General features: G+C 50.0%; 1 protein-coding gene across 1 annotated transcript in view; it reads left to right on the top strand.

Moving 5' to 3' along the window:
- SKAP1 (src kinase associated phosphoprotein 1) overlaps positions 1-27,239 on the top strand; it is a 140,374-nt gene that overhangs the window by 26,134 nt on the left and 87,001 nt on the right. Inside the window, exon 4 of the mRNA XM_065699057.1 lies at positions 3,455-3,571. Within this exon, the coding sequence (XP_065555129.1) occupies positions 3,455-3,571 (117 nt within the window). The remainder of the gene's footprint in view (positions 1-3,454; positions 3,572-27,239) is intronic.

Below are 27,239 nucleotides of genomic sequence, written 5' to 3'. Positions count from 1 at the left end.
TGTGTTCCGTGATGACAGTGACTCTGCTGTAGGTCCTCCTGTGCTTGCGTGGAGCCTCGTGAATGCTTCATTAGGTTCTCCTCATTCTCCTCTTGATCGCTTTGTTCTTCTCCAATGCAGGGGTCTGGCAGAGCCAGATCTGGGTGATGTCCATGGCTCCTGCAGACCGGGTGTAACTGATGCCGCCTGCCGCTGCTGTCCCAAGGCACTGCTCTAAACTGCCCCCCCCCCCACTGGTGCTGGGGGCACCACGGGCACAATCTGTCCCCCCTGAGGTTTGCTATGTAGAAGCAGGGTATCTGTATTGATTACAGCAAACGCCTTCAAGCCCCTCTTTCTGCTGCTGTGCAAGAAGCTGTTTCTGCACAATACATCAGCCGGCTAAAAGCTGGCATAATTTCATCTTTCTCCCTATGCCACAGCTATCATGAAGCAAGTTGCGTATTTGGGCACTTGGGGGTAGCCAAACCATGCCAGGGGATCCCCTGGGTGAGGTGTAAGCCCCAGAAACCTCTTGCTCTTTCCCGAAGAGTCAATCCTGCCTTTTGTTCACGCTCCAAAGAGCGCAAAGTTGGGGAATGTTGCTGCGGATCCGAGTGGGAAGCGAGCGCAGCGTCGCGTCAGGTGCAGGGTAATTATTTGCTGGGGTTCTCTGCTGTTTGCGTTTTATTCCCTGTGTTTTCATTAAAAGCTAATGAGTTTTTGCTTCATTCAGAGCAATCGCTTGGCCCCTGACAAGTTGTTGCTTGTTTATTTTGCTTGGCCTCAACTGTTGCTGCTCCATAAACTTGATGGAGAAGTGGATTAAAGCACAAGAAGTCCTCGTAATGCAAATCCAAGTGGGAAGGTGATAGGGTTTGTTTTAAGGAGCATTGTCTGCAGAGCTTTTGTTGGTCTCTTTTTCTGTTCAGTTACTAAAACTAGAGGTGGTGTTTGAGGGTATCCCTCATGCTGAACCAAGCAAAATGCTTTTGGTTGTATTCATTCTGTTGCAGCAGAGTCCAGCCGTGCTTGGTATGTATGCGCATCCTGCAGCCTGGGTGTGTGATGGACATGTAGACCAGGTTTCCACTGCTGTGTAGGGACAGCAAGAAGGGAGCCCATTTGTGGTGAGAGCATCCCCCGTGTGCTATTTCATGCATCATCCACCAAAGCAGAGACCTGTGCCTTGCTTCTTCCCTGTGGTTGATGTCTGTACCAGCTTCCCCTGTTCCATAAGTCACTGTAGAAAGGCAGTGACTTATTCTTGCCAAGTAACTTCCCTGGTTGGGTCCTTGTTCCAAATAGCTTGGTGCAGGCACGCAAGGGTGCAGGAGCTGCACCGCCTCCTGCTAGTTGGAAAGCAGGAGCAGTTTACTCATTACTGCAGTGATCCTGCACCTGCATCTTGTTCCAGGGACACCTGTAACCCCAGGCTGTGCTGGAAAATGGTGCGGTTTGGGTTGAAAGGAGCCACAGTGCAGAGAGCGGAACACGGCACAGGGGAAGGCCCCTCGCTACGGTGAACGCTGCCTTCTCCTACGCTGCCCACTTGCTGCTGGAGAGGAGTTTTTTAGAGAGGCTTTTTAGAGCCTTTTGATTTGAGGAGCGAGAAAGCACTGCAGTAAAGCAGGGCAGAAGCATCTCCTTGTCACACGCAACCGAGCGAAGCGCTGCAATGGCTGCTCCAAGGTCAGGCGGTCAGCGATGCGCTCCCGGCTGCGCTCCGCTTCGCACAGCCCCTGGAGCAGGGATTTGAGTCTCTGCTTTTTAACCCCTCATTGTTGTTTTCCTTGTGGAGGCACGTGCATGAATCCCAGTTTGCTGGAGCGGAGGAACGTGCCGTAATGGATGGAAGACTCTGATCAGCCTTCCATCGGCTGCAGTACCCCGTCTGCTGAGGTCTGATCCTGCAGAAGGATCACAGGCTGCCTTTTTGGGCCAGGGACCGGCAGCTTTCTTCTTAGCATGAGGTTAGCAATGCTGGGTGATGCACCTTCCCAAAAGGGCTTTTCTGAATTCCCCTTTTTCCCCGTAATCCGATGTTCCGCACTGTGTGCTGGGATGGTTCCTGGAAGCAAGCAGAGCTGGGAAAAGATTGGATTACTTCCAGGCTTTTCCCCTCTAAGGAAAGTTGCAATGGCTTCAAGGGTGGACTGCCAGAGACCCCTCTGTTCTGTCATTGCCCCCCATAGGCCTTTGGTTAAGCTCAAAGCCAAATCTTCAATCAGTTTTTCCAAGAGCTTTGAGCTTAGCCCATCAGCAAGACGCGGTGTGTGGTACCCGCTGTGATTGGTGTTTTATGGAGCTGAGCTTGGGGGTGTGATGCTCTTCACAGCTCCATTGCTCCTTTCGGGGAAGGCTGGAGAACTGAAACCGTGCCCTTGAATGCAGCAGCCTGGGGGTCTCTGAGAGCTTCCCACTCGAGCAAGCGAGGGAAGGCTCCAACTGGGATTGCTGGAAGTAAACCACATCCCAAGTATCATGTCGCATCTTTGTGCAGCTGGAGACTCAACGGCATCTCCACTGTGTTTCCAGGTGGGAGGAAGAGCATTGTAAACCTCTGTTCCAGGCCTTGGTACCCTTTCATCAGTGCTTGATTGAAACCGTGGGGCACAGCTCCTCTGTTTGCTGAGATAAAACTTGGCTTTAGTGCTTGAGCACAATTAACATCAGCTGAAAACCCGCCTGTCTTGCTGTTTGTTGTGTGTTGAATGAGTAAGCAGCTGTCTTCAGCTCTGTTATCAGCAGCCTGGGCTGTGTGTGTTCAGGAAATGGAAGGCAAAAGCTTGAAAGACCGCTTTTTGGGCTTTGTTTAGGGTGAGGAGTAGTTTCTTCTACAGGTAGGCTAGCTGCACTCCATTCATATTAAACCTTGGTATTAACATCTGTCACTGTAGCCTCTAAGTGCCTTCTGCATAAAATCCAATATCGGGAGCAAATTCCCTAGCAAAAATTCAATGTAACCTCAAGGATGGGGAGGTAATAGCTCCTGCCTCCACACTCAGACATACTACGTGACTGCTTGTCATGGGGAGTCCATCTTCCTTTCCCTACTGTTCCTCAAGGAAGGATCTCAAAGCTCATTCTTGCAACATAGGGCGAGTCTTCATTCTAGTGAAGCAGGTAGCGTAGTCCTTCATTTTACAGATGGATGATTTAGTTACGCAGAGCTCATGTACTGAGGGCGAGAACAGAATTGGAGCCAGCTCTGGTAATTTGGTCTCAAGACTGGCATTTCCAGCCTCCTCCTTGTATGCCCTCCGGGTGGGAAGTCTGCACACATCCCGCATGAGTCTTCTTGCCCTAAATGATGAATCTGGCCTTAAACACACAAATGTGGGTTTGGGTTTTGTAGAGAAGTTCAGTGGAAGGTGGTGAACCAGGAGGAAGCCTGTGTCACAGGGTGGGCAGTAAGATCTGGGGTGAGGAGTGTGTCCTCTTCACTGAACTCAGGCTCTTCTTCTCTTTCTAGGAGAGGATCAGTGTGATGCTGGCTTTGCACAGGACAGTTCTGATGAAAATCAGAGCTGGAGTTTTGCCCCTTCCATGGCGTCTGACGCTTCACTTCCATCGGACTTCCAGGATGATGGTAAGTCCCCGGTGCTTTTTGAAGTCCTTGGGTGAAGAGATAACAAGAAGTGTTATCAGGTCTCGTTTCCTTGTCATAATGCAGGAGCTGGGTTTTGTGAGTTTGGGGTTTTTATTGTTGGCTGGTACCTGCTTTGTCAAGGACCACAAAATGCTCTGGTGATCCTGGGGTGAATTTAGGATTGCTGGAGTTGAATGTAGTTGTTGAACGGCTTGCTGCAAACTGGAGTTGCTTGTTCTATTTTGGGTTGTCAACAGTGATGGCAAAGAGCAGAGTTTGACCTGGTGCCTGTGTTTCCCAAAGCAATGCGCAACTTTTGGTGTATTTCTTCTTGTTAGGAATCTCTAACCATCAGTCAAGAATGCAAAGAAAGAAGGATTTATTTGGGACAAGGCCATAAGAGCTGATGGGTACCAAAGCCAGCTCCTTTGCGCAATGCAGACCACCAGGCCTATCTGCTGCGTGTGTTGCTTTATGCCATAACATAAATGTCTTCATTTGGCTGATTAGAGACCGGGTTGGTCTGATGGCAGTTGCAGCATGAAAAGAGGTGTGGAGTTTGGGATTGGTTGCATTAAATAGTCTGGGTGCTCAGATACGATGCGCTGATGCAGAGTGGAGATGGGGAACGTGCGACAAGGAGAATAGATGGGACGTGAAAGGGTGCAGAGGACCTCAAGCTTGGCCTGCATGGGTGAGCAACGTCTTTATGGTCTAGGGTTTCTCTTGGCGTGTTTCTGAAGCTTGTTGAAGGAGGTATTTGCTTTGCTAGCTCAGAGTGGTGGTTTTTGGCAGCTCCAAGGGGCAGAGCTTGACATAACACTTGCAAGGTATGCAAACACTTGGCATCACTGGCAGTTTACAGGCTCAGACGCCATGGAAGGGTGCCCAAAGGGGTGAATAGGAGGAGGTGGCTAACACAGGAAAAATGCCATACCACAAAAAGGAGGGGGAAAAGCTGGCGCTGGGAGCAGCTACATTCAAATGAGGTGATAGTTCTTGGAAACGGGGGAGAGTCCTGAGTAACAGCAACGCCGTGTGTTGGGTCTGGATGCAAGTTGAGCAGTTCTGGCGGTTTGGATGAGGCTGTGGGTAGTCTGAAGGAGTCAGAGCAAAGGGGAAAAAGGCTGAACACAGGGGATGGAACCTTTTCTTTGCCCTGCCATGGTTTGTTGGGGCATCACCACACTGGGGTTTTCTTGATGTCTGCCAGTTGGATGGAGATCACAGAATCATAGAATCATGGATCAGGGTTGGGGTTTCCTTTGGGATTTTGAATGTCTGTGATGATTTACTCTGTTTTTTTGGCTTGTTTTCTTCGCTTGCTTCTTTGCCTACAGAAAGTACAATGATTTCTTTTAACAAGAATGAAATCAGTCACTTGAGAGTTGAAAACAGTACTTTGGACAAGTGGGGGAAGCTAAGGGCTGTGTCAGGCTTGATTCCTGATTAGAACATCCTTGTGGGAAAAGCAGGGAGTTCTAAGACTTTCATGGACTGATTTTCATCATGGTCCAAGTTTGCCTTCTCTGAGCTGGGCAAACCTCTGCTTTTACTGGGCCCCTTTGTGGGGGCACTGTGGTTGCCCCATCCCTGGCAGTGCTCAAGGCCAGGTTGGATGACGCTTGGAGCACCCTGCTCTAGTGGAAGATGTCCCTGCCCATGGCAGGGTTTGGAGCTGGATGAGCTTTAAGGTCCTTTCCAACTCAAACCAGTCTATAGTTCTATGATTCTCTTCCCCACTGATGCTTGGGGGAATCCACGTAGCTGAGGCCAGAAGAACTTGGCCAGTTGTGGGAGCATACTTATCGTTCCTGTGGCTTTTCCCCATCCCTTTACAGCCCTGGTTTGCAACAACGAGAGGTTATGTCCTTAGGTGCAAGCCCATGGTACTGTTAAAGGCTCCTATCTCCTCCCTCCCTGAACTTTCTGTATTCCCAACTTAATGCAAGCTTTTAAAGGAGGAAGGTCTCTGACTGGGGTGATGCTCGCTTTTACCTCTCCTTGCTATCCAAAATGGCAGAGTTTGGAGGCAGGGAATACCACCACCGTTCATTTGGAACAGGCTCTGAGCTTCTCATAGGAATCGGAGAACCTTCCGAGTTGTCTCTGGAGGAAGCAAGAGGAACTGAGCGGGTTGGGGATGACTTTACTCAATGAGGCATGGCCCAGCTCTATAGGATTGTCCCTAATGAGTGATTAAGAAGCTAATGTTTGTACAGTGCTGGGAGGCACCGTGGAACCGCTAAGTACTGTTAGAATGATAAGTATTTCTTAGGAGACCCTTCCCATGTAATGTACTCAGGCAGCTTGAAGCCTTTGTCTTTTAAACTGGTGAATCACTGGGTTTGCCAGGGTTTGTTCATTTAGTTTTACTGAAGAGGATCCCAAAACATCCTGAGGGGTGGGAGTTGCACCTCTTAGTATTTAGCACTTCTAAATATTGCAGGAAGTGGGGCTTCTGTGATCATTGCAGAGCATCTTACCCCTTGGTGGAGGGATGCTGAGCCTGGATCCATGTGGAGGTGAAGGGGGTGAGGACCACTGTGGCTTCTGCCCCGTGCCTGGCTCTTGACTGAGCTGCTGTGTCCCAACAGCGTGAGCACCGATACATTCTGTTTCCTATTGCAGAGGTTATCGTATGGAAGGGAGCGTAATTCCCAGTGACAGGAATGTGATCTGGAGAAGGCCCCTTTTGCTCGTGTTTGGCCTTCTAATACATAGAAATGAGTAGGGAAATAAAGCACCAATGTGAGCTTTGTCCATAACTCTTCAGAAGCAAGATGCTGGCTCCAGGGGAGAAGCCTATAAACTTGTGGAAGTTTCTTGTCTGGTCCATGCTAGGCTCCAGCCACCCTGTGCCCAGTATGGGATGGATGTGTTCTTGTCTTCCAAGGTGCCTTGTGTTCTTTCTTGGTGTTCTGGAGACCCATGCTCTTTCTCCCTGAGCTGTGTAGTGTTCTGAAGGACACTTGCTTGCCTGCCTTAAGTACTCTGCTTGTATTTTCCGCTGTACTTCCTACACACTTCCAGCCTATAAGGAATCACTTCCAAAATGTGGAACGAATTGCTTTAAAAGTGCAGGATTTAAAAACGCAGGACGGCTTTCAGTTTGCAGGGTCCATTGTGCAGGGCCACTGGGGCTGTGAGTGGTCCTGCAGAACGTGTGGTGCAGGTGGGCGCGAATTGTTTGGGCAGGATGCGTGCTGTGTGCTGTGCGGGTGGGTGCTCAGGGTGCTGGGGGTGGTGTGTGTGTCACACCGCTGGAGCGATGCTGAAGGATGCAGGGGGGGTCACACTGCTGGAGTGATGCTGAAGGATGCAGGGGGGGTGACACCGCTGGAGTGATGCTAAAGGATGTAGGGGGGGTCACACCACTGGAGTGATGCTAAAGGATGTTGGGGGGGGGGGTGTCACACCGCTGGAGTGATGCTGAAGGGTGCAGGAGGGGGTCACACAGCTGGAGTGATGCTAAAGGATGTCGGGGGGGGGTCACACCGCTGGCGTGATGCTAAAGGATGCAGGAGGGGGTCACACAGCTGGAGTGATGCCGAGGGATGTAGCGGGGGGGTCTCACCGCCGGGGAAGGGGGGGGCCGGCTCCGCAACCGGGGCGCGGCGGCGGCGGCAGCAGAGTTCTGCAGCGCCCCCGTGTGGCGCAGAGCGGTACTGCACCGTGCGCGGCCGCGGACCCGCGTGGGCTCCTCCTGCTTCCCGTGACCCCACAACCAAGAACCAAAAGACCCCCCTAAAACCGAACACCCAGTCTGAACCCGGGTGTTCCTCTGGATCCCTTCTGGCCGCTGGGGGAGCCTCGGGAGCGCGGGGGAGGCCCTCGTGCCGGTGCAGGAGCAGATCCCTGCTTTTCCGCACCAAGAGTGGGAGCCGTGGTCCCCTTCCCCAAGGACAGGGTGGTGGCCGCCGCCCCAGGATAACCGGGGAGGCGCTGGGTGATGGATGCAGGGGAGGGAAGTGTGGCCGGGGGTGGGGGTAAAGGAGCCGCTTGCCCAAATGCTGCTGTTTCAGGAGTGAGATCAAATCGCATGAAGTAAAAAGCACCAAGAACCTGTTTCAGAAATGCTGAGTAGCTCCAGGTTCTCTAATGTGTATGGATCTGGCCCTGAATGCCTGCGGATGAGGGGAAATGCCTCTTACGCTGGCGTTGAAAGCTTTACATTTTTCCTTTCAAATACCATTAGGAGCAATTATTCTGCCTCCCTCATGTCCAGAAATGTCTTTTGTTGCTTTTGACCATGTTATTATAAACGTGCTGTTGAGGTACTTTAAAACTCTAAGAAACAGGGTGGGAGACATTCAAGGACCGGGTTTGCGACAAGTGCGATGCCATCAAAGGTTTCTCCTGGCTCCTTTCCTTTCTGATCTCGGGCGTCACCTAAATGAGAGCTGTTAAACCACAGATCACTTATTTCTCCTTATTCCTTACCATGGCTTTGAGCGGGTTTGACCAGTTCCGTGCGAGCTTTGCCAAGGGGAGGAGAACAGGCCCGAATCCATGGATAGGAAGATATATTTTCCAAGAAATATGTGTTTACGGTGACATTCTGTACAGAAATCAGCCTCCCTCCAAGCTCCAGGGCTCCTGTTCTTTGATTTAGCATTTTCTGAATGGAAACGCACCATAACATCAGTGCTTTCAAACCCGGTGTGCTGATGGCCCTGGCGCTGTGCAGGCAAGTTCCTGGAGCGGGTCTCTGGCTGGTCAAAAGGTTTGGCTCTGTTTTATACAGAGCAAGTCGGTTCAGCTCGGTAGTAAGGGTTATTTGTTAGGGGTGGAGAGGAGGAGGGTGGGTTGGTTGCAGGCCGCCAGAAGGAGATGTATACATGATATTGGAGAGCTCAGACCTCCGTAGGGAGCAAGCAGTGGTGAGAGGAACGCTTCTGAGACCTTCAGCTTGCCTTGGGAGCAAACAGAGCAACAGAAAACCCAACCCAAAGCGGCTCCCGTGTTCCCGTTTGGGATTTCAGAGCCGCAGCAAACGGTAGCGTGAGTAACTGCTGCAGAAATCCCGATTCGTGGCCGCAGCTTCCAGCAGCCGGGAATGCCGATGCTGCTCCTGAGGCTGTTTTGGGCTCCAAGTCCTTTTTCCTCAAGCTGGAGACGTTTGGAAGTTGGTTTGAGAGGGTGTTTGTGTGTTAAGGGTGCCTGTGGAAGAGTACCTTCACCTTGTCTCATCTCCCTCCCTTACCTTCCCCTGCACCCCATAAAAACTGTTCTTCTTTATAAGGTGTTGAAACACAACCCATCAGTGATGGAGGGGAGGACCAGAGCTTCCCTTTGGAATCATCAGGCAGGACACTCCTTAGTGCTCTTTTTGGGATGTAATCCTGACATGGACCAGATTGGGCCCCGCAGTGTTTTGGTCCAGCCTATGCCTTAAGCTCCCACATCTGAGTTGGATGATGGAGTACTTCCTCAGTGCAGGAAAGATACGGACCTGTTGGAAAGGGTCCAGGGGAGGGCCGCAGAAGTGATCAGAGGGATGGAGCACTGCTCCGGTGAGGAAAGGCTGAGAGAGATGGGGTTGTTCAGCTGGAGAAGACTCCAGGGAGACCTTATTGTGGCCTTTCAGTTCTTAAAAGGGCCCATAAGAACGATAGGGAGAGACTTTTAGCAGGGCTGGTTGTGATAGGAAAAGCAGCGATGGTTTTAAACTAAAAGAGGGGTAAAGCACTGGCACAGATTGCCCAGAGAGGCTGTGGATGTCCCATCCCTGGAGCTAGTGCAGGCCAGGCTGGATGTGGTTCTGAGCAGCGTGATGGAGTCGAAGATGTCCCTGCTCATTGCAGAGGGAATGAGCTTTGAAGGTCCAACCCAAACGCTTCCGTGATGCTCTGCTCACTTCATGCTGGTTACTTGCAGCTGGGGACTCTCAGCCTCAGCATTCAGGCGCTGCCTTTGAAAGCCTGCGCTGCTTTTACACCAAATAACGTGTTTGTGAGGGGGGTTTTGGGTCTCACCTGCCTGGGTTTGTGGTTTGGGAACGGGTTCCTGCCCAGCCGCGGGGCTCTTTGGTTGGGCTTTGAAGCCGCTCGAGTCATTCCCTGCTCACAAGAGCTCTTAAGGCAAAGCAGCGATGTTGGGAGCCATGTGGTGCGAAACCTCAGCAGCTCGCTGGGGCCCCGCACAGGATTTATAATTGAAATCACTTCCAAGTCACCAAAATGCCGATAACTTATTAATGCAGCTCTTCTACAGCACAACCCTGCCACCTCCGCTGCTTGCCGACAGGGAGAAAGCATAATTAAAGTTTCTTTGTATTGCTTTGGAAGTGCAGGATCAGATGAAGAGATTTATTTTCCGTACCTAGAGGACAGTCTTTAACGACAAGGTGTTATTTGGGTTTTATTCTAGTAAGCAGCTTAATAGCAACTTTGCATGGAAACAGGGAATGTTGCCTTACGATCCCAGCTTCAAATGAATTGCAGCAGAGGGATGCCCTCGGCACGTCCATTAGTTCAGCGGGAGCACTGGTGCCTTTGAGCTGATGCTGTCGGGTGCGTGGACCCGGGTGGTGGTGGTGGCTCCCAGGAGGGATGTCAGAGGGATAGAGCTGCCTCTCGTGGTGCATTGCATGTTCCCCATGTCAGGCACCCCTGAGTTATCAATGTGCCAAGTTACAGTTGGGGGGACACAACTGGGATAACTCAGACACCCGCCTCCTAAAGGCCTTTTTATTCATGAGGATGTAAATCCAAGGCATAAACGCTTTGTGTCTCCATATTCTCCCCAGCAGAGGGATCAATATGCAGGAAATGGGAGTTAGCAAAGTGCCGGGGTAGAGCTTCGTGGCAGCTTTTCTTCTGCCCTTTGTCAAAAGCAAGTGAGTCCAGTGCCCCAAACTCATAGGCACCAGCATCTGTCATTACTGACCTGCCTGGGGTCTCCTCTGTAGGAGGGATGCTTGGAGGGCAGGGTGCTGTGGCCTGGCAGCGTGGCAGCAGAGGTGCCAGCTTTGGTGCCCTGTGGCTGTGTAGAAGCAGCCTGAGAATGCCCAGACCCCCGCATGTGACACCCAGGACCTTGTCTAGACTTGGGAAATGGGGGTTTGCCTTTGCAGAAGGCTGGGGGCTGAGTGTGGTTGGCACTGGTAGTGATGGGGTGCAGCAAATCTAGGGCTGACGTTTTGTCCAAATATATAGGTAAGAATAAGATTGAATATAAGATAGAATATTCGGTGGGTTCTGGGTGTACTTCAGCAGGAACACAGGGAAGAGATGCTCTAGATTGGGGTTAGAGCAAAGATTTGGGGGTTGTTTTCTTGGTGATAGGATTTTGGGTGTACTGAGGTCAGCAGAGGAGGCGAAGGAGGCTCTTCCTCCGAGTGAATGGCAAGAAGACTTGTCTGAAAGCAGGGTGAGCTTCTCTTCATCCCTCTGTGGGACAGAAAGGCAACCAAGCCGCGTGCTTCCCCCATGCTCCTGGTACTCATGAGCCTTGGGGCCCTTCTCCCTTGTTCCGAATCAAGGCAGCCTCACCCCCCAAAGACATGCCGGGTATTGTCTGGCTGGGGCTGTTCATGGGAATAGTAATAATTGTACCTGTATCTTGCAGGATCAATCTCCAAACACTAACAAGTCCTGAAATACCAAATTCCCAGCTGAGAGAAATGGTCTGGACAGCAATAAAAGCCCTTGCTATATATACATTAACACACTCTAAACTACTACTGACTTCATTCCGACTTAAGCATGTGCTTCAGTGTGTGGTTCAGCCTGAGCCACAGGGAATACATTAAATTATTACTCAGGTTATGCATTGCTGAAAATCACTCCGTGCAAAAATAAAGCCACTGTCCTGAAGAATTTAATTTAAAGACTGCTTATAATAAATTGTAAAGCGAAACGCGCTCAAGAACAACTGGAGGGAAGGAAAAGGCTCTTTTCTTCCATTTTTCTTGTAACTTCTCTCAGTTCTACTTTAAATAGAAGGAGTCGAGTGTAACTTTATTCAGCAAGCTCCTCTCTGGGGCTGGTGTACCTGCCGGTGGCTTTACTCAAGCAGAGAGGCTGCGCTTGGCCGTTCCATCACTGTCATTCTGCACGGGGGCATTCTGTGTGTGTTTGTGCACACACGTGGGTTTTAGGAGTAGCTTTGTTTAAGGCTCCCGGTGATGAACTACCTCTTAAAACAAGGTGAACTTTTATCGTGTAACCCTCGGAGAGATGCTGCCGTTGAAAGAGATCGGGTGCCCGGATTGATCTCTTTGTGCTCCGTGGCGAAGGGTGGCTGGGAGCGTGCGGCCGCATACCTGTGTGTGCTGGGGGCAGCGGGGCATTGAGCAAACACTGGGACTTCTTCTTCTAATCCAGTGTCATGGGAAGAGCAGCCGAAACAATCGGCATCATCCTTCACCCTGATAATGCTTTCTCGCCAACTAATAGCTCCTTGTTCATCAAGGAAACGAATGTGTGCGGAGGTGACATGCTCTTCACCCACTGCTCTTTGTTCTAGGGTCCTCCAGACTGATTGTATCAGCTCCAGCACTGACAAATATCCCCCCAAACTTTAACACTATGTAAAATTGAGTTATGGGGTTTTAAGGTTAGACTCCTCTGGCTGAAGGTTGATTGTCTCCGAGAGATAAAGGAATCAGTACTCAACAATAACAAAATCTTTGCCATAGGATAATGCCTGTTATTGAGCTCCCAGCTCTCTTTATTTGGTTACAAAGCTTCACCCCTATTCTTTTTCCTGCGCTCGTAGGTTAAAGTGGGAGCTGCCGTTTGAGATTGGTGAATCGCTGCTGTTCCTCCATCCACCCTCACCCGGTGCTTGAGCAACCGCTCTGGCAGACAGATGGGTCCCTTGAAGCATCCCATCACCCAGGGCTGTGTCTCTGCAGCTGCAGTGTTTAACCAGGTTGCCCTCGCAGTGGCACCTTCCCAGCAGCGCAGGGATGCTCCTGGCTCTTGGGTAGCCTTTGGAGAAAGGAGCCTTGACTGCCTTGCCTGGACAATCCCAAAGAGCTTAGGAGGCAAATCGAAGAGTAGCAGTTGGAGAGCATTAGCCTGGTTTTACAGTCAGATTCATCCACTGGAATGGAGGGACTTATAGAGCTGGGGCTGATGTGGAGTGCAAGTGGCTTGACCCAGGTCCAGTGAAGAGCCTGTGGTGTAGGTGGCAATCACGTCTTGAAGGCCTTGGAGCCCCAGCAACCTTGCTCAGGTTCTCTGGCCAAAGACCTATTTTGCATTTAGTAATGCGCATTGGCCATCAGCTGCAGATGAAAATGGTCTGGCCTTGCTCTGCAGAGGATCAAAGCGTTAACAAACAGGATGGAATTTGAGGAAGTTTATTTTAGCTTGAAACTGATGGTATCTGGGGCAAAGGCACTTAGTGCTCAGACAGGCTTATACTGTAGGCAATGGGAGCCTGCCAAGAGAGGTGCCTGGCAGGGGCTGTGCTAGCAGTGGGTGAAGAAGTCACAAAACCCAAGGGAGGACACAATTTAGTGGGGTGAAGCTCCCTCTCCTCTCTGAACTCCTTCCAAATCCTGGAAGCGCTCTGCCTTTCCCGATAAACACCTGATGCATGAGGTGTGTGGAGAGGATGTGCGGGGTGGCGATGAGCTTCCCTTGGAGATTTGGAGCAGGGATGCGGTTGGGATCAGTCTTTGAAACTAATCTATAGGGTGGTGCTTCCCACCCCCCGTAACTTGTGTGTCTGCTTTACCCACTTCTAGTTCCCTAAGAAGACAGAACTCTGCTGTCCCCCAAAGGCCATGGGCATCTGCAGGAGAGGTCTTTGGCTCTGTGGGGCTTTCAAGTCAATCCTGATTTCTGCTTCCTTAAACTTCATTCGTATCCTTATGCTTTCAAAGCAAACCCAGTTATTCCAGGGAGCTGGGGGCTGCAGGGATGAGTTCATCAGTCCCCTGCCTCTGACTTGGAGGGAGCTGGTTTCCATCCTATTCCTGTGCACACCCTTCCTGTGTTAGGTTGAGTTGCTGAGATTTTGGGCTAGATCCGGTGTTGGGGTTTGGCCTGCATACATTTAGCATCATTGCTGGAAGAAGCTTTGCGTTACCCTGACTCCCCTCCTCTCCATGCAGAGCTCCCTGTGCCCCATGCAACCAATTCACTTTTGAGAGCCGCAATTACATTTGAAATTCTTATTTTTCTCCATAACATTTCTCCTTTTGCTCCGTAACGTTCCCTGGGGCTGGATGTGCTCCAGATGACTCTTTTTTTTTTGTATTACCCTGGTTTATTCCTCAGTAGGATGAATCTCATTTTATTCTTCTATCCCTATTCCTAACCTCTCCATGTCCCCTACTATTATTTCCTCTGCTTTCACTTGATATTTGCATTACCACCTAATTTAGTATCTTCCTGCTCATTGAATTAATGGACTGTTTACTTGCCTTAGATAAAACGGGGACTCATCCCCTGCAGTACCCCAACACAGCCGCCTCCCCCGCCACGTGACACAAGACCATTTATCACCAGCTTTTGCCTGTGGCCCTTGGGCCAGTTCTCAGCCTGACGATTGCTTCTATCCAAGCTGAGGTAAATTAATGCTTTTCAGTGAGATTTGCTGTGGCACCACATCAGGCGCCCAGGAAAGTCTCCAGATATATTGCATCTTCCGCATTAGCCTTCATCTGCTCATTCTGAGCTTGATCAGAAAGGCTGACCTGTGCCTAAGGTCATTCTCTCTTCACAAACCCAAAGGCTGCTGGTTGCTATGAAGGCAATTATTGCCTGGCTGCTCCTCAAGTAATTTAGTCCCTTTTTGAGTCTTTCTTCTAATCTGTTCTGTTCTTTTACGAGGGTGACATTGGATTTGCCCCAGCGTTTTTCAGCTTCACCTTGGTACTGCGCTTTTAAGTGGTGGTGCTGCCTTCGATCATTGCCTTCTGTATTTCTTAGTTCTCTGCTGTGATTAGAAGGAAAGGCCGTTGAGTTGGGAAGTTTGGGAACTTCATCGTGATTCCTGTAAGACTTCATTCAAATGGGGATTGGTGAGAAGGGAGGCACAGCCATAGAAGTACAAAGCAATAGATGGGTACCACGCTCACCCCCTCATCCAACTCTAGGAAGCCCAAAGGCCACCTGAACAGCCTCTATAGCCATCGAGAAGCAGAGCACAGCTTCAGACCCCTTGAGCTGTAATGGCACCTCCCAAATCGGTGTGAAATCTTTGCTGCCAATTGTGAGCTGTGTTTGTCATCTAGTGGACATCAGGATGGTGACACTCCTGTATCCATCCCTCCTCCCATCCCAGTGAAGGAGAAATGTAGTTGGGAAAAACCAAAAAAAAAAAAAACCCAAACATAAGCTTTTATTTTCAAATGCCATTGGAATTAAGTGGGTCAGAAATACTTCAATTCTCTTATTTGGTGGGTTGGACCTTATTTAAGGTCTTGCAACGCACTCTGAATTTGTTTAGGAAAAAAAACCCTCAACCAATGGAAAAGCAAAGCAAGAAGGTTGAAACCACCAACTTTACAATGGGAATCTCACCAGCCCACCGAGGGAAAGCAAGATGAGGATGTGAATATTCTTTTCCTCCTGTTCTTTGATATGCAAACTGCCTGCTGATCAAAGAACTCTGGGAGGAGGAGGACAATAGTGCAGATCACCGTGACTTTGGGGCTTGGTTCCTCAGTTCCATCCCAGGATGGCTGGGGTAGGCCTGGGGACTGGGACAAGCACTGATTTCCTCCCCTCCCCCTTGGTCTTTCCTGTTCAAGCCCTGAATTCACGGCTCAGCAGGGGAGCTGAGCTGTCTGAGCCAGGGGCACAGGCACAAGCCCTGAGGTTGCAGAAACAGCCATAAAATGGCTATAGCTCTGCTGTCTACAAAGCCTCCATCCCTCTTGGGTACCCCAGTATGCTAAATCTGTGGGTTCAGACTTGGGGCAGGTGGTAGGATTTGCTCCTTTAATCTTCAGTGTCTATTTATTACAGTGGAGCTCCAGGGCATCTGAGCATGGCCTTTCTCGCCAAGAGACCATAACAAATGGATGCACTACCTCGGTGTCACAGAGCCGAGCTTTGCGCACCACCTATCTGCACACTGCGGTGCTGGCTCTTTCTGCCTCTTCTTTTGTTGTGGGGGCTTCTAAACCAAGGGGACAAGCAGGAAGGGATTAGAGTGCAAAGAGCAGCTCTTTGCCTGTCCACACCTGCCCTCCCCTTCGCTTCCTGCCCCGTCCTTGGCTCATTTGTCATGGGGGGAGATGCTCACCTTTAGGGATGGGCAAACGCTGTGCCCCACAGGCCATGGGACCATGACTCCGAGGAACCCTTTTCCCTTTGTTTACTCTTCGGTATTGAAGCCTTTTGCAGTTGCTAATTATTTTCCAATTGCCCAAGACAAATGAGGAGGTTGGGGAGGGGCCGTTTCGCGGTGACCCTGCCTGTCAGTTCCTGGCACCCTTTATTAATGGGGGAGCTGGTTCTGCGAGCTTCTTCTTGTTGGTTTTAAAGAATAAGAGGGGAAATGTCTTGCATTGCAGAGGTAACTGGAGCCTTTCGTCAGCTCTGAATGCCGTTAGAAACTAACAGGCTAAAGACACTGGTGGGAAGTTCCATCCTTTCATTGCAACTTCATTTGTAAGGGGAAAAACTGTCCTTAGCGAAGGTGGGGATCTGCAGTAAACTTTAACCTTACGCAAGAAGGTACCAGAGCCTTGTCCTAGTCTGCTGGAAGATGATTTCATTCTCGTTGCAGTGATGTTTTGTGGTACCACCACAGCACCAAAGCTGTTTTGCACCGAGTTACAGCTCTGAAGAGCTTTCGGTTTGATCAGGCAAACAGGCAAGGTAAAGGGCGACAAGGGGGGGGTGATGTTAGAGGAGTGTGAAGTGATTTGACTCCAACGCACCGGCTGTTCAAGGTGACGTTGGACCAGGATCAAGCCGGCGCCCTTGAACTTTCCATTGTGTTTTGGGAGGGTGAATGAGGGGATGACAAAACCAGGAGTGCGATGTGCGTGGGGGTCCTGGGCTCGCCAGGCTGACAATATCATACAGCTGAACGAGGTGATTCTTGGCACTTGAGGGACCTTGGCTCATGTGGATTTGGAGGAAGAAGGGATCATGGGACCACCCGGACCCCAGTCCTTTGTGCTTATATTCTCAGTGCAATCCCTTTGCCATACAGGAAACGTTGCCTTCAACCTCCACATCAGAATTCCCATTCCCTTGCAGCATAAAGCCTTTAATCCGTGTATACAAGCAGCCCAGGCCTCGCTGGAGGGGAACTGTGGTGTGGGGTGTCACTGTGTGAGGGTCCCCAAACCCACATGCTTGCGATGCTGCGTGTGCTTCCATGGGGGATTGTTCTTGGCAACCTTTTGCGGAGCTGAATCTCCCCGTTCCCTATTGAATGAGGTCGGGAAGGAAAAAAGAATATGCTCTTTTCAACCTAAGATGTATTTTGCAGCCTGTCTCCAGGCAGCTCCCAACCCAAAGGGCATCACCGAACGCGCCGGCAACCAAATAGCAACTGGGGGGAGGGAGGGAATAGGAGGACAGAGGAAGATGGAAAACCTCCTATACAATAATTAGAATAAAATTGGGGTATCAAGAATACAGGGGTCAGCTTCTGTTCACACCAATATGGCTTTCACCTTGTAGAGAAAGGCCTGCGCCAGGTAATTAGGTCAAGTCAATGATTATATATCTTTAAGCGAAGTGGAAGGGACTGTAATTGTGATGAAATTTGTTTGAAGAGGGAAAGCATGGGGAATTTTGTTTAAAGGTAACGAGTTCAAAGGGGAAATGAAGTTCAAGGTTCAGTTCCTGTTCACTCCTCGCACAAAAAACCCAGCCCACAACAACCCACACGCACCCAGCAGCCAATATTTCTATCAGACGAGTCGCTTTATCTGTTGGGGATGGGAATGGGACCATATCCCTGCAGGAAAACGGGAATTAAACCACTGACAGCTCCTTAATGGGGCTTTCTTTCTTTAGGAGCCAACAGAAGGGTAAACCTTGTGTAATGGGGCTTTTTTTTTCCCCCGAGTTGGTTTATTCTTCCCTTCGGAGCGCTGCCGCACGCAGCCACCTTGCATGCAAATGGGTGACATCCCGAGAAGGGCCTTGCCTGTGATATGCAAATACCCACTTTGTTTAGGGGAGCTTTCCAAGGGAGGGGAAGGAAGGCAGCTGGGCCATGAAAACTGGGGAAAACTGCCCATATTAAAGGGTTTAATGGGATTTCACCTTCCCAGATATGGTTTTGGTGGAACAAAACTGCGTTCTTCTTCATGCTCCTGAAACGGTGTTTTCCTCCCGGTAAAGATGCGGCTTCTGTCCGTGCCGGGGGGTGTTCTGGTGGTCTTAGGAACAGTTTTGGCTGTGGCCCCTGATGCTCAGTGCATCAGCTCGGGGGGGCTGGCTCCCACGTCCCTCGGGCACAGCTGGGCTGTGAATGTGCAGTGCTGATGTCTGGGGGTGAGGAGCTGGCAGTGGATGCTCGGCAGGATTCGGTTGTCGCCCTTTGTGGAAACAAGGAGGGGTTCATGGTGCTCGTCACACTGCCTTTCCTGTGTGGGTGTTGAGCTTTGCTGCTTTTCTGCCCGATGCCTCCACTGTGGGACAGGAGGCGCGTTCTGAGTGCAAAATAATGGCTTTTGAGCTCATCGTGGAACTAAATCTCGGGAGTTTAGCGCTTCCCTCACTTGAAAGGGGGGAAGTAGCAAAGCAGCTCCCCAGGAAACCTCTAAATGGCACAGAGATGAGGGGCAGCCCCCAAAGGACTTGCTGTGAACTTGGTCCATGATCCTGCTGGCCTTGGTGCTCACCACACGTGAGCACAGAGCTGGCTTTGGGGACAGGGTGACACGGGTGATGTGGGTCCTGACCCATCCTGCTCAATGTGAGCAGCACCGAGGGGCTGGTGGCCAGAGCTGGGAATGGGGTGAGGAGCGGGGGACAGAGCCTCCCCTCTGCTGAACCTGGACCGCACATATTTCCACCCTGGCTTAATGTAGAAGTTCAAGGACCAACGCTGCACCAATATTAATGACCTCAAAGGGCATGGAGAGTTCAGAGTTCGCCTTCTGTTTGCACCACCCATCCTTTTCTCCCTTTTCCTATTGGATGCATCCCATCTCCTGTATAAATTTGATGTCACCGGTTGCTGTTAAGATCTGTTTGGTGACATTTCAATCTGGTTGAGCGTGTCCCCCCCCCCCTTCAAATATACAGTGGTTTTGTGCGGATAATAGAGGGTGAAGGGTGGGTGTCGGGTCCGTGGGGGAGCGGGGTGCTGTTGTGATCAGTTCAAGGTTCACTCTTTGTTCGCGTGTAATAAAAAGTCTTCAGTTATCAGGTATTTAAACCCAAATCAGCAGTTCCATATCCGTAACCTGAGCTAAGTGTTCCTGCAGCTAATGGCCGCGCGGCTGTCGTTTGCAGCGAGTTGGGTGACACTCGATTTGTACTCGCTGACGGGAACAGATGGGTCTTCATTGTGAAAACCCGCCTGTATGCAAATGTGAACGGAGTTTCACCCGCGCCCGCGCCTGACCTGACCACGCACAGGCATTTACCCAGCGCGCTCAGCCGGGGGGGTGGCCAAGGGCGATAAAAAATGGCACTCGGATAGTACCAGCGGCAGGTCAAGTTTACCATCCGTCTTCCAGCGGGGCCGACATGGCAACACAGTTATTTAGTTTCAGTGGGGATGTTGGTTGCAATAAACTCCATCATTTCACCTGTTTATGAACCCAACCTCGGCCCACGTTCTCAGCACAAGAAAGCAGCCATTGAGGGCTATCGGCTCCTTGTTCCTGCCGGGATAAAGGGGGGTCCTACGCTCTCGGGGAGGGGGGCTTCTTTCTCAGTTTAGTTCATCCCCCGCTCCTCGTCTTTCCTTCCTGCTTTGGAGTTTGAGGTTTTGCCTGTTTCCTTCTCCCCCCGCTTTGTGTTTTGTTGCGTTTTGCCTATCCCTTCCCAAGGAAGGGCCAAGCCGGGCTTTTCTTTCCTTCTTCTCTTCTTATTTAAAAACGGAGAGCAATGATAATTGATGCCAGAATAAACAAGCAGCGGTTTCGGCGTCGCTGAGCACTTTTTGCATGTGCAGAGGCGGTCTGCCGCTATCTAATAAATCTCGCCATTTAAATGTGCAACCCTTCATTAGAGTGAAAATATGAACAGCTGTAATCGCACATTTACGCCGCTGACAGAGAAAAATCTCCGCACAGTTGTCATTTTTCACGCTGATGAAGAACCGGGAGCAGGTTCGAGCACTGATTCTGTAACTGGGTGGAATTGTATTCCTCCATCCCTTCTTTCCCCCCCTCCCTTTCACCTCCCTCTTTCCCCCCCTGCCGCCTCTCCCCAGCCACATCCAGTAGTGTAGCAAATTAGCGTCTTTTGCTCACAGCAATGCTCCGCTTTTAGATTATCCTCTGGCTCATCAGAAAAGGAGATTTCTCATGCCAATTGTCGAGCCCCTCTTGGCTGGCGGCTCCTACAGGACTGACCCCCCAAACTGTGGGGAGGATGAATGGTTCCACGGCCCCAGGACATCTGTTCTTCAAGGGATGCTGTGAGCCGGAGTCTGGAACTGATAGGGAAAGAAACACTCTCTACAAATATAGTAAAAGCTCCTCGGTGCAGTAAATCTTATTTCTTACAACTTGGCTTCCAGCACATCTTAGGAGAGAAGGGGGGGCTGAGAGGGCAAATGCCTTTTATTTTCTCTTATTGTTTTAATGGTAGAAATGCCCATTTTGCAGAGCCTGGAAAGGCAGGGACTGGAACCACTGCAAAGCATCTTGAAACCTTCCTGTCTTGTTTTTATGGTTTATTGTTCTTTCTGTTTTATCAACCCCCCCCTCCCCAACCCAAACCGGACCTCGTCTGTATTTTTAGGCACTTGAGCCTCTGCTCAAACCATCATGACTAGAAATGAATGGCCAGAACTGGAGCTGGTATTTGTCCAGTCGGCACTTGTCATAACTGACAGGGATGATGAGAATAAGGCACTTTGTCCGTATTGAGAAATGGAGGGCTTCTGGAATGGTTTTATTCCCTCGTTTTGAGTCATTGAAAAGTGGGTACCTCATTAATTTCCTGTCCTGGAATAAGGAACTGCTTCCAACACGTGGAAGGTTTCATCCATACATTTGTAACGCAAACATCCCCTCGTGCTCTCGTACGGGCGATTGCCATTTGACCCAATATTCTTACCTTAAGATGTCAAAGTCTTTATTAAACCATTACTTAGGCATTGCGTGGACTGTGGGTCACGGGCAAAACTCTCAGCCAAGTCACAATAGTCACTAAATAAAACTGCATAAAGGCTTCAGGATGGGGCCCGTTCTTTATGACCTTGGAATTGCTCTCCGAGGAAATCCTGGCAGGTAAAAGAGAATTGGATTTATATTCTGATGTATGGAATTCTGGTCGTCTGACTTCAAGCGAAACCTGGCTGTGGGTTTGTCTCAATTTATGGGGCTAAGTAAAGACTTTGTAAAGGATTTCTTTCGGTCGTTATTTCCTGGAGGATTAAAAGCTAAAAGGGGATTATTAGGGAATTATCGGGCATCCGAAAGTGGGTTTTTTACCGCTGGAAACAGCTTAAAAACAAAGGGAAAAACCCAACTTGGTTTCAAGCAAGTTGCTTTCGCACCGAGCTCACCAGCTTGCTGCTCGTGTGCCAAAGCCGAAGGAGCTTTTTATAAGTCAGGCTGTTTTATTAAAGATAAAATGTTGGGAAAGTCGGAAGCTGCTGCTGCTGGATGCAGGCAAGCAAATGTGCTTATCACAGCCCTTACGCAGCGCTGGACCCAAGCGCAGCAGCTTCTCATTACTGTCGCCGGCTCAAGCACCCCTTAAAGTGTGACTGTTTCCCATTAAAGGAGTTACAGAAACAATCTGGCTAATTCTCCCTCAAAGGCTGCAGTGTGTTTCCATAACACTCGCACTGGATTGTTTCAGCCTCATCCTGCTGGTCCTGGCTCCGGCGATGCTCCAGCACCTCAATGGGATCCAGCACCGCAGGGGCTGGGGCAGGCACCAACTGTTTAGATCTACCCATCTGATGGGTCTAATCCAGCCTTTCACGGGGGAAAAGGGGCACCCACCACCGTCCTCTGGTTCTTTCTGTGGTTCCCCCCCCTCCATCTCTCTTCTTTTTCCCACCCAGGTAAGCTAATAATTAGGGAAAACCAAATAATTGGACTTTTTGCCTGCTCTGCAGCCATTGAAACCTTTTTGTCCTGGCACTTTTTGCTCTTTTTAAATTATTCAACAATATCCCATCTATTTCCTTCTTTTCTTCTCTCCTATTAGTTCTTAAAAGCAGCAAGAAGCAGTTCTGGGGGAGTTTTGTGTGTCGATTCAGGTAGCGCTTGTGCTTGGATGAGGGGGGGGGGGGTTCTCCCCATCCAGAGCTGTACCACAGCCCATCACAGTGTTGGTCCCTTGGGGGGTCCTGATGCATTTCTGGACCCTGTGCAGCCCACGGCGGTGGCCGGAGAAGGGGTCCAGGAGCCATCTCGTGGCCACGGTGCTGAGCGGCAGCCGCCCCGCTTGGCTCTGAAGGTGGGACCTCAAGGAGAGGGGGGGAACCACGTTCAACTATAAATCAAAGCCATCAGTCATGGGGAATCTGGCGAAAGTGGCACGGGATATAAATAGAGGCTATAACTGCAGTGACAAGCAGGGCTGCAGTTGTAAATACTCATTATCTTTCCTAATATGACACCGTGTGGATTGGGAGAGCTGGGGAAATTACAAAGAAGAGGGGAAATTAAACTGGGAGAAGGGAAGGCGGTGGTTTTAAACCTAAAATCTCTGCCCCTGGAAAACAGGAATAGAACCCCCCCCCCCCCCAAACGTTTATATATAGTATTAATATATATTAACCCAGCACCTTGTCTCCTCCCCAAAGCTGAGTGAAAGCCCCGAAGACATCTGTTTGCATACATTGTGCGTCAGGCAACATCAGATCTGAATGGAATTTATCTGGATTTTATATGCATGGCTTGATGCAAATTGAAATAAATGGGAGAGCAGGCTCTGCGTGGACGTATTGGTTTTTCCTTTCCCTGCCTGAACTTTTAACCTCGGGGTTTGAGCCGGTCACACGCTGACCCGTCTGAACTCTTGCTGGTAGAGCCAAGTCTGGAAGGATGACCTTGCAGCCATGGCAACCCCCAAAGATAGGCCAGGCCTCCTCCATCCTCCCCTGCCCCCAGCCCTGCAAAGCTGCCAACCAATTGGATGCGTTTCGGGTGGGTCTTGGGCACCTTCGCACAAAGATGGGAGAAGCCGGGGGGTTCCCCGTTCAGCCCACCATAAAGCTTTGTGGTGTCAGAGGCTGGTGCAAGGAACTCCAGAAAGGGGTTGGGATGCAGGATGGGTCCCTGCAATTCCCTGTTCCCCTGCTCCATCGTGCCTCAGTTTCCCCTTGAGTCTCATAGTGATCTCTTTTGGGGTATGTGAATGATCATCGCTGCTAAGTGATGCCCAGCACTACGAGGCCAAATGTGGGCGACGAGCATCTGCCTCAATAGCATCACTAAGTCTTCAAGCTGTAAAGAGGTCTTGTGTAGGTAGGGGTGGTTTGGGAAGATCAGTTCACCGGAATCAGGCTTTCTGTCCTCCCTGCTCCATCGCTGTCTCAGCTGGAGCTGGCACTGCTTTCGGTATGAAAATCCAAGGAATATCAGTGATTTTTGTGTTGCTGGCAAAATGGGCATGAAGTGGAAGGAGAATCTGTCCATGTTCAAGTGTTTCCTTTTGCCTTCCTGGTGAACCCCAAGCCTCTGTGTGTCCCAGGAGAGGTCTTGATCCAGCTCTGTTGAACTTGAGAAATACCAGCGGTTGCTGTGGAATCATAGAATCATAGAACAGTTTGGGTTGGAAAGGACCTCAAGATCATGCAGTTCCAACCCCCTGCCACGGACAGGGACACATCACCCTAAACCATCCCACCCAAGGCTTTGTCCAACCTGGCCTTGAACACTGCCAGGGATGGAGCGCTCACAACCTCCCTGAAGGTCCTTTGTGAAGGATTCTGCTGCCTCTTCCTCTCTAAGCTCCAGAACAGAGCAGGATTTGTCATCAGGGCCACACGTCAGCATGTGCTTAATTGCTTTCCTGAGCTGAGGTGTCTGAAAGGCCTGAGTGCAGCTTCCAAAGACCTCGGAGCAGCTGTGAAAATACTCACTTGCTCAGAACAATGCGGATGCAAACCCTCCCGGTGTTATCCACCCGGCCAAAGGCCTTGGGGGTAAACCACTGATCCTCATCCCAGCAGCACGGGTGCCTCGGGAGAAGTGGGTTCAGGAGAGCTGTGGTTTTGTGGTTGCGGTGATGCCTTTGAAGGCATGGACTGGTCCCCTACCCTGCTGCATTCCCGAGGAGATTCCAGGGTATTGGTCTCTGCATATGCTTTGGGTGGAGGAAACAGGACTGAGATGTTCTGGAGGTACCAAACCAGGAATTAAGGGCTAAAGTGCTTGTTTTTACCCTTTATTGTGCTTGACCTGAAGGAGAACCTCTTTGCACCTTCCCTCTCCATCACATTTGTCCATCTGTGCACACAGGGCCATAAAGTTGTAAAGCTCCAAAGGGCCTGAAATACCCCAGGAACCTTGGGTGGAAAGCGCAGGGCTTTATTCCCTTCTCTTCCCCACCTGGGCCATGTTGTTGTGAGGTCCCAGTGGTGCTGGGTGGCTTCCAGACAACAGAACTCCATCCAAATTTGCTTAATAGATGTGGTATTAAAGAAAAAGAAATTCCTTCTCCCAGCTAACTGCGCGTCAGCCGTATTTCATCATTACAGAGCAATAAGCAGGCTATAGATCCCTCTTTATGGCCTATTTTATCAGTATGACTTCATTGTCTTAGTTTTAAAAATTGTTGTTATAACCCCGTTATTATCAGTTAATAGACACAGGGCTGTAGCCATCCTGTAAAACAACTTGTGCAAATCAGCTGCAATCTGTGCCACTGAGACCTTTGTGATGCAGGGAGCACAGGAAGGGGCTGCGGGTCCTTCGCTGATGTCTGTGCCCCATGGGGCAGGGAGAGTCAAGTGTTTGTGGCTCTGCAGAGCTCGAATAGATAAGAGACTTTGAATACATTGAGCTGAAAATGCCAACAGCTCGGCTGCATTCTGCCCTCTTATGTAGGTTAGAAACAAAGTCTTTCCTATTGGCATGCAGGAAAGCACAAATGTGCTCAGTAAGGCCTGGGATGTTTGTATTTAATAGAATCCCAGACCGGTTTGGGTTAAAGGGACCTTAAAGCTCCTCCAGCTCCAACCCCTGCCACGGGCAGGGACCCCTTCCATTGGAGCAGCTTGCTCCAAGCCCCTGTGTCCAACCTGGCCTTGAGCACTGCCAGGGATGGGGCAGCCACAGCTTCTCTGGGCACCCTGTGCCAGCGCCTCAGCACCCTCACAGGGAAGAGCTTCTGCCTAAGAGCTCAGCTCGATCTTTTGGTTTAAATTAGGTCTAAATCCTTTAGATTTTTTAATTTGAAGGACTTCAAAGTGTCTGTAAGAAAAGTGGGATGCAAGAAAACCAACAGCATCATTTTCTGGGTGCGTGATGCTCGTCACCAGGAGGAAGCCAGAACCCCAGGATGTTTGTTTTGTCCTCTACCTTTATGGCTGAAGCTGCAATAGCTGAGAGGAAAGCAGAGAAACCAGCCCAGCAATTAATGTTATAGCTCCACATTGCTAAAATTTGTTTTTTAAAGTTATTTGCTTTGCCCAATGCATTTTTAATGCACTGAAATGTCGTAATAAGGCATAACCATGCCAGGAAGCTATTGTAAAACAGACTGCGATGTGGATTGTAAAGTGCCGGGACTGTGTGTTGCAAAAACATCCTTTGTAGATGCTTCATACCAAGAAAAGCCTTTTCTGCTTTCATCTCAGCTGGATCCATGTCTGAAATGTGTTCTTAGCGAGGATTGGAGCTGCTGGGAATGGGCAGGATCTTACGTGAAGCTCTTCTGACAAGTATCAGATCACTTTATGCTCTTTCTCCCGGGCAGAAGCGCAGTATATCTGCCTCTGGTTTATTAAAAGAGAAACAGAGGGGAAAAGAAGTTGCTTAAGATGAAAGAGATTTAACAGCAGAATTTAGAGGAACACCTGGAGTCCTGCCTCTCTGCTCAGCTCCTGGAGTTCGTTCTCTGTAGTTTCCTTCATTCCCCCAGCTATCACTCATGTCACGAAAGCCCTGTGAAAACACGGTGTGATTTTGCCATCCTCTTGCTTGTCTTTTTGTTCTTTGGTGGTTGGTTTTCTGCATCTTAACCTTATCCTGAATGGGAGGGGTTCTTTTTGGCTACGACCCTGTAGGAGCCAGTGCGATGTGTGCCGAACGTTGCTGCTTTCACTCTAGTGGTGTTGCTGGTGGATGAGGTAGGGATTCTCTCCATCCTGTGGAGTGTGTGGAGATAGAGGATTAGGAATTGAATCAGCGAAACTGAAGTTATTGTGATCCTAAATCCTCCAACACTCCATAGTCCCTAACGCGCTGTGTGCCCAGGCCAGCGGGCTATGTCACCTGCCTCTGTGTGTACCAGATTGACCTCACTGGAGCACAGTCCCGTGCATCATTTCTTGCATAGAGCTTCTGACATTTGCTTTGTCAAACAGAGCATGAGATTGGAGATGGCCACTAGGAATGGCAAAACCCGGGCGAGAGAAGGCTCACGCTGTGCCCTGGTTTCAATATATTCCTTTGCTGCGCTGGTTAAGGAGCCTTTATTTCCTATTTGTTCCTAACATCAGATTTGGACCTGATTGGTTTCCTTATTTTCCACTTTTCTTTAGTTGGCATTCAGCAGAGCACTTGCAAGTGTTTTGCACATTAGTACCAACATGCAGCCCTATGGGGTTTGTGGGCTACAGGCTCCCAGATCCTGCTTTCTCGTGGGACTTCTGTCTAGGAAGGAAGAGGATTTGCTCGGAATACCCACCTCAGCATCATTTCCTCTATCAAATTCCTGATGTTGCTACTTCTCTTTGGGCCAAATCCTTCCCCTCCCTTTTTCCTTTCAGATGCCATTAGAAGTCTGAATTGTTTATAAAACTTGCCAATTCCCAATCCATGGGATTCAAAGCTTTGGAATCTTGTATATTCTTAGCTGTGATGGGGGTTAATAAGAAAGAGAGAATCAAGGAGAGAAAGAAGGGACTATGATCTTTTGGATGTCTTGAGATCCAGGTTCAGACATGTTCTGGGGTTTTTAGTGGAATATGGTGGGTTTGCCAAGTAGAGCTGGGTCGGGAGGGCCTGGGTTAGAAGGAACTTCAAGGGTGAGATAAGAACAGTGATTTTTCTCAACTCATTTAGAAAAGCATGGTCCTTGGGAGCTGATGGACATGGTCCTTGGGAGCTGAGGGACATGGTCCTTGGGAGCTGAGGGACATGGTGCTTGGGAGCTGATGGACATGGTGCTTGGGAGCTGAGGGACATGGTGCTTGGGAGCTGATGGACATGGTCCTTGGGAGCTGATGGACATGGTCCTTGGGAGCTGAGGGACATGGTCCTTGAGAGCTGAGCATGAGGCTCATTTTGGGGCAGCCTGGGGGAGGCTGCAGTGGGAGGAAGAGGCCGGAGGTGGGCTCCATCTCTAGAGTGTGGCACTCTTTTATTAAGGCTGATGGGATGCAGATCTCTCATGGCTCCCTGGGTATTTGTTTCAATACGTTG

This window comes from Lathamus discolor, chromosome 20 (assembly GCF_037157495.1).
Source record: "Lathamus discolor isolate bLatDis1 chromosome 20, bLatDis1.hap1, whole genome shotgun sequence".
NCBI lineage: Eukaryota > Metazoa > Chordata > Aves > Psittaciformes > Psittacidae > Lathamus > Lathamus discolor.
Note: the sequence above shows the minus strand (reverse complement) of the source record. Positions and strands in the feature narration are given on the sequence as shown.